The 7,659-nt window shown below is 32.5% G+C and overlaps 1 protein-coding gene across 1 annotated transcript; it reads right to left on the bottom strand.

The window, feature by feature from the left end:
- Positions 1-1,855: 1,855 nt before the first annotated feature.
- LOC114187918 lies at positions 1,856-2,284 on the bottom strand. The gene has a single exon (XM_028076338.1). The coding sequence runs from the start codon at positions 2,282-2,284 to the stop codon at positions 1,856-1,858; it is 429 nt and encodes a 142-aa protein (XP_027932139.1).
- Positions 2,285-7,659: the final 5,375 nt, after the last annotated feature.

The following is a 7,659-nucleotide window of genomic DNA, read 5'->3' as shown; positions in this document are numbered from 1 at the left end:
GTGAAAAATCAACTTGTGCCTCTATGGGTCTCCTTCCAAAGCTTTAAAAACCTAAAATGGAGAGTAGGGAAGATGATGGGTGTTGGAAAACGAAAATCAGCCCCCCTATACGTCGTCACATCACCACAAATCCACATATTTACAAAAATGCCACTAATAGGTGCAAAATTACAAAAATGCCACCACTAGGCCTCAAATGTTGGCCCATTCACTTATATGACGTGGAATAACGTGAAAATGATGTGGCAACTCTCTTCAAATGAATATTAATGTCCAAGCTCCAAAATTGCTTCACCCAAATACCTAAAAATAATTAAAAACAAAAATTAGGCCAAATAATATGAAATTAACCCAAATTCGGAACAGTGGTCCAATAAAGCCCAATAAATGAAAACATACTAAAGATAAACAATTAAGCACTGAACAACTATCAAATGGGTACACAAAGGCTAGTGGAATGGAGGAAAATAATGACTCATCAGCTAGCAACAAAATTATTGATTTTTCCCAAGAATTCAAAAGCACCATTAAGCTTAAGAGAACAATCACATGTGAATGTTATTATAAGTATGTTCTGCATTTTTCATATATTACATGCAACCCTTTTTCTTCACAAAAAATTGTTATCTTTTTTTTCTTTTTCTCTTTTTTCCAGGGTATGGATTTTACAAAATCCTACCCGAAACTTATTCGCTTTCCTAGGGTAGGGTTTGTTTAGATAAGCACACCCCAAACTTATTCCATCTCATATCCTAATAGGTGGTACTGCAAACTAATCTCATCTCATACCTTTATTTCACTCAACATATTATTGTTCTCTATGCTAAGTTATGGGACAAAATATTTTTTTTTTCCTTAAAGGCTAAGGGTAAAGAATAAAAAAGTTAGGCTCGGAAAGGGTAACAACATACAATTGAATTTAAAGTTGGCTATTTGGATAAGTGGCTAAACATATCAAACAATGCATTAATTCTTTCTAACCAATTATGCTATTTCATTAAGAAGAATTAAAAAAATCCATTTCATGGAAATTACTACTCCCTTTACAGCTCTCTACACACAAGCTCACAATATTTAAAAAAATTGGTCATACTCTCATGTTTCAAAAAGGACTAACTATCATATCGTCATACCAAACTATCTTTCACTCAAAGCATATCACAAAAATATTTCAATCTGTATGCACAATCAGAATGTGAAATAGTCAATGATCTATGTGTATTTCGTTTGAATTAATCATTATATTAGTGGAAATGCAAACTGAGTACATGATTAGCTCTAATGAAGCTTAATATAATAGCATACACATGCAAACAAAAATACAATGTGGAAACAAAATTCAATAAGTAAAATGACTCAAAGCAACAATACAAATCAAGAAAAGTCATTGTTCTTCACTGGGCGAGTATAGATGACTCACTATGCGAACTGCCTCAAATCTTTCAAATTCTGAAATTATCTACCACGTATCCCTCGCTAGGTGAATCTAATATGCTCTCTAGGCGAGTGAATTCACTGCACAAGCAAAAATACAGCAAGCAAATGTCACTTGGGCGAGCTCATTCACTAGGCGAATGATTAAACAATGGCTAAGAGTTCGTTGGGCGAATGTGTTCGCCTAGCGAATAAGACTGTTGCTATTTTTTTATGAACTAAAAATTAAAAGCATAATTTAAAATGTTAGGTTGCCTCCTAGTAAGCGCTAGTTTAAGGTTTGATAGCTCGACCTTTCTTCTTCTCTAGAGGATGATCCTTTTCTGTTTTCTATTGTGGAGAAAAAACAACATGAACATTTTTCTAGCTACCTCGAAACATGTTGTGGCTTACTTCTCACAGATAAAACGTCATTAACAGCCTAGGTATCCTTTAGTTTTAATTTATATGTTGCTTCAAACATGTTGAACTTTACTTCCTCCTCTTGGTCTCTGAGTGTGAGCTTGTCGCCATTAACATCTTTGATAACTTTGGTGGTTTTCATGAATGGTCTTCCAAGAATGAGAGGAACTTCACTATCTTCTTTCATATAAAGTATGACAAAATCCACTAGGAATGTGAACTTGTCCACTTGTACAAGTACATCTTCCACAACTCCATAAGGGCATTTGATTAAGGGATTTGCGAGTTGTAAAGTCATTTGTGTGGGTTTGACTTTAAGGCCATTAATTTCCTCAAGCATAGATAAGGGCATCAGATTAATGCTAACTCCCAAGTCAATTAACACTTTCCCAATAGCTAAATTCCCAATTCTAAAAGGAATAGTAACACTACTGGGATCTTGGAACATCAGAGGGAAAGTCTTTTGAATGATTACATTATAGTTTCCCTGGACTTCAAGGGTGTCTTCTTCTATGTATTTCTTCTTCGTCAGCAATTTTTTCAAAAATTGAGCGTACGTTAGAATCTATTGTATTACTTCAGAAAAAAAAAATTATTTCCAATTGCTTGAATATCTCCATGAATTTGGCAAACTGATTCTCCTTATCTTTCTTAGATGGTACCAGAAAGGATAGGGAAGGATTTTCTCCACCTTTTCTTCTTTTCTTGTCTCACTTTTCTCCTTTTTTATTTTCTATTTTTTTCTTTGCATCCTTATTCTCTCCACTGTTCTTTTCTTCCTCTCTTCTTTCATACACATTCCCACTTCGTGTTATAATAGCATTACAATGCTCTTTTGGGTTCACTTTTGTGTTGGTTGTAAAAGTTTTCTCAAATTTTTCTTATACTTTCTTCACAAATTGACCCGAATATGTTACTAGATTATGAATTGAAGCTGGTGTGCTTTGTTTATTTGAAATAGACATTTGCATAAGTATTTAAAGTGTCTCCTCTAATTTTTTTTCCTCTCGTGTACGAAGGGTTGTTGTTGTTGCTACAAGTTGGATGGTCCAGCTTGTACCATGCTAGGATGAGACTTCCATCATTGAATGTAATTGTCATAATTTCCTTGGCGGCCTTGATTTCCCATGTAGTTGACCTCCTTTTACAATTGACTCTACAGACACATTGCCCATTTGCATGTTCTCCTCCGCACAACACACAAGTATGCACTAGTGGTTGGTGTTATACTTGGTAAGCATTATGGATCTCTTGTGGCAATGATGACAACTTCTTCATAAATGCATCCATATATGTGTCATTAGCTTGTTTTAAGCTAACAATGCATCATGAGTTTGGAGCTCTAATACGCTCTTTTTCTAAAGTTGTGTGCGCTCATTCTACACCTCGTAAACACATATTTTTTCTATTTTGGAAATAAATAAATAAAGAAAATCCTAAATGAGTAAACAAACACAATTAAAGAAAACCAAACTATAGTCCCTGGTAACAATGCCAAAAACTTGTTACGTGTTTTGTCATGTGTACTAAATCGTACAAGTAATACAAGGCACAAGTCCAGATATCCCATCCCACAGGGACTAATGTGGTTTAAATTAATTTGTTAGTTACTAGTAAAAGGGTGAGAATAACAAAACATTTTAGGTTGCAATAAAAAAACAAAATAAATTCAAAGTTAAATTGTAAAGTTGCAATAATAAACAATACTACATGGTAAAAATAACACTTACAAACCATTACAAAATAATCAACAAAGCAACTTTTATATGAATGTAATGAGTGCAAATTTATTCTCTCATTTAACCTTTAATTTTGGCTTCTTAATTAATTTTTCTGCTTAAAATATTGTTTTAATTAGGATTTATTATAATTAGGCTTATTGAGCATGTGATACAAAAACTTGTTAAACATGCCTTTTTAGTTGCATAAATATGGTTTGGATGTTTTGATGTGTGTTAATACATTGTAGCTAAGTTAAGCTCATGTGTGGAAATAAATTAATTAAAGTTTCATGATATCTTCAAGCCCAAAATAGCAAATAATTAAAACCATCAGAAGTCAAGCCAAGCTTCACATGAAGATAGCAAATAGAACATGAAAAAGTGAAAAAAAAAGTTGGTGAAAAATGAGTGCTGCCTAGCACATGTTCCAAAAATAAGGAGTGGCGCCTAACCTTAGTTTTAACACCTAGACTTTGACATGAGTTATGGCCCAACGAGAATGACATATGCCCAACAAGAAATGATGGAACAACCATTAAAAAATGGCATGTGTGATTTTCTTTACCTTTTTCATAATGCAATAATTTTTATGATAAAATATAATTTGGGGAAAATATATATTTAGATTTTTTTTTTGGTAATTTTAAATATTTATCTTCTTTAATTATATCATAAAATATCAAGAGATAAGAAATTGCGAATCTTTTGAAATTTGTTAAATCCTTTTAAATCTCCATAAGAACCAAATATATCACGAAGATATTGGATTTATTTATAAGATAATTGGAATAGATTACACTAACCAAAATAAGAACACAAAAACAAAATGGGCAGAAAAAGGCCTAACTCAATTTCTATATAAAGAGACTTGAGGAAATTCATTAGGATACTTCTTAGGAACCCTTTCGGGTGCTTGATTTTGGCCAGTCCTCCTTTTTCACTCCTCTCTCTCTTTCTCTCTCTTTTCCAAGTTCTTCCCACTTTTTTCTTCCCCTCTTATGTTATTTTTATTTTCCATGGAGTGTTAAGCCTCTAGTGTGATTGTGCTATAATTTCCTAATGAGATTCTGAAGCTAGATGAATAAAATTGTATATTCTTTTGATTTTTGTTGTGATTTTTTTATCTATGTTGTTTACTTTTTAATAAAGTAAAAGTAGTGATTTCATATTCCCAATAGTCTCAAATGAGTAGTCTTATGATCCGATTTTGGGATCTCAGTTGTAACAATTTACCCCATAAATTATTGCACCTCATAATGTTAAACCAATTATACAACCTATTGAACCACAATAGTGGAATTTTCATTTGCTAAAGTATTTTGACTAACTAGTTCACCCAATAAGATCATATGCAGCTACTATATTATGAGGCAATTCCAAATTTTATGAACAACCTTTACAATACTTTGATCATCCACCTCTATAAATTATCTCTAAGCCAACTTTGCAAGTTTGTGATTTTACAGCCCGAAGTTGCAATTTTGTAATCCTGAACATGTGTGGTGATGTGACCACGTTAGGGTTTAGGGTTTTAGGGGGCAGAACCCTCATTTTTGTTTTTGTCTTGTCTTTTAATGTTTTAGGGAGACTACTGAGAGCCATTGAAGGCAACCACTCCACTTTCATATTTTTGCACATTGGAACAACACCAAAATTGGGGTTTTTCACGTTTTCTGCGTAGCTTCCTCTGGTACACGTTTTCTTTCCTCTTCTCTTCAATTGTATGATGCATTTTTGTTTTGCTTTGAGTTGTAATTCGAATTCCATGTCTTGTTAAACTCTATGTATTTATTCCTTGAAGAAAATGAAATGAAACCTAGAGGTGGTTGTTCTGTAATATAATTTCAATGTTCTTTACTCTTCATCTTCTTGAATCTGGGCTTTTTTGTAAGGAACACAAAATTGGTAGATGTTTAATCACAATTTTATGTTTTTGTTCTACACTTCAATCAGCCTTTATTCATGCTTAATGACTGTGGATTGTGTCACAGTTGCTTAATTTATGTATAAGAAATTAACTTAGGTGTGTTTTGTTTAATTGCATGTTGAACTCCTTTTTAAGCTTCGCTTAGTTTCTTAATTGTTGGTTTCATGAGAGTTGATATAAATAATTATTTTTGTGACTTTTGATTGGTGCAATTTCATCCAAATCAAGAAATCAATCATGTTTTCATTATTGTTTTAACAAATTTGAAGTCGAGTTTTTAATTCTGTGTTGAATTTACGAATCTGCCAAAAATCTCCCCCTACGTTTGGATTTAGCACCTTTGATTGAAAACATTGCTCACTAGGAGACGACATTGGATTAACTCCTGACTTATATATTTAAACAATTTATTGATTCGATTACGATCTTGATCAAATAGGAAATTCTCACACTATTAGATGACTTCAATAGTGGGTGATGAGTGCATATTTGTGCCCTTATCAAATGTTTCAATTCAAGGATTTAATTGAATTTAAGTGCTTAAAAGATTAAATTAGTCAGGGTTTCTGATAATTGGACATATTAAACTTGTGCAATAAAAATGAATTGTTCAGAGTTACAAAATCAGGCCAAAGTTAGTAAATTCTGGAAAGAATTAACCATGTGCATTTGATATGTTTAGTTTATTTCTTTTTATAAAATTTTTTTGGACGTGACATGTATGTGTATAATTATTGTAACTTTGTTGTGTATGACAAGATAAATTGATAGTTTACCTGGTTTGGAGTTTTTGTTTGAAACATGATGGTGGTGAGTTTGAACTTGGTTAGACAAAAAATATACTAGTTTTTTAGTGCTTTGTGGTATTTTTGGAAGATGTAGAGCTGAGAGCAGATTCGTTGTATCTGGTCACAAGCACAAGAATTCAAAAATAGGGTTAAGGGTTGATGGGTGTTAACATTGAAATAAGGAGAGAAAAATGTGTAGTATATAATTTTACTTTATTTGTACAAGTGATCACTAAGTTCTTAAATGAAAATTTTATTTTTGGGGAATGAGTGAGAAAAAGGCGAACACAATTTGGTAAAAAGATGCTTCTAAGATGACATTTTTGTTTCATTGATGAATCAATGGGAGGAAACATGATATGCATTATTGGTTTATTTTTTTTAGGTGTACGTGAAGCTATCAACGTTGATGTGTTTTCTTTGGTTTTGTTGGGTAGAACGTGATTGGTTTATGATCTTCAAGTTGGTATGAAGCTTGAAATTGTTTTACTTTGTTGATATGAGAAGATGTTCATGGGCTTCGGGTATAATTTTTATGAAGAGAAAACTTAATTGTTATTATGTGTTCTTTTTTTGGATTTGGAGAAATATTTTGTTTAGTAGAGAATTGTGTTGGGAAATTGTTGATGGGCGAAACATGCCTATGAGGGCTAAGTTAATTGATTCTTGATCATGTTCATGTGTGAAGTTGGTTATGGTAAAGATTTTGGTATGTGGTAGGTTAAAGATTTTGATGTTATGAACATGAGTTTGGAATTGAATGGTGAGGAAATTATGGGATAATTTGATAATGCATATTTGTTTGGTGAAGTACAGGTTTAGGTAGTGAAAAATTGTGTTAAGCTTTATTAAGAGGCATAAATTAAGTAGGTGCAATTTTTCTGAAAAAAAAATGGAATAATTGGTTGCTTGTTTTGTTATGGAAAGGTGTAAAGTCCAAATTGGATGGTTGGTAAGGTAAGAAATTGAAATCTTATGAATGGTCAAGTGTAGATTAGTGTGGTAAGTGTTAATAGTCCTTTTCATGTTCGAGTGTCTTAAAATGCATAAAATTGTGTTGTTTCATGTTGTTTTTCATATTTTGGAAGTGTTTGGTTGCCAGACTACATAAGTGGTCGCTAGGCGAACATTTTTACAAGGCAAAGTGATCATTGGATCATTGGGTAAGTGGCTTGGTCGCTTGGCTATTACGTATTTTTCTAGTTTGCGCAATTTCGGTAAAATTATGTTTTCCAGTTATTTAATTATTGGATTGAGTTGAAATTTTGGCAGCTGGTCCATAACATACATTTCTTCTATTTTACCATTGGGAATGTCCATTTGTGGTTTGTATTTTGAGAAACATGTCACACAGTATTTCAGTTTTTGTTGTGCATAATTATAGTTG

Source organism: Vigna unguiculata, chromosome 1 (genome assembly GCF_004118075.2).
Source record: "Vigna unguiculata cultivar IT97K-499-35 chromosome 1, ASM411807v1, whole genome shotgun sequence".
Lineage (NCBI taxonomy): Eukaryota > Viridiplantae > Streptophyta > Magnoliopsida > Fabales > Fabaceae > Vigna > Vigna unguiculata.
This window is presented reverse-complemented; position numbering and strand designations above follow the sequence as displayed.

Coding starts and splice junctions, on each gene's coding strand:
- LOC114187918 (XM_028076338.1), bottom strand. CDS start 2,284: ATGTTCCAAGATCCCAGTAGTGTTACTATTCCTTTTAGAATTGGGAAT.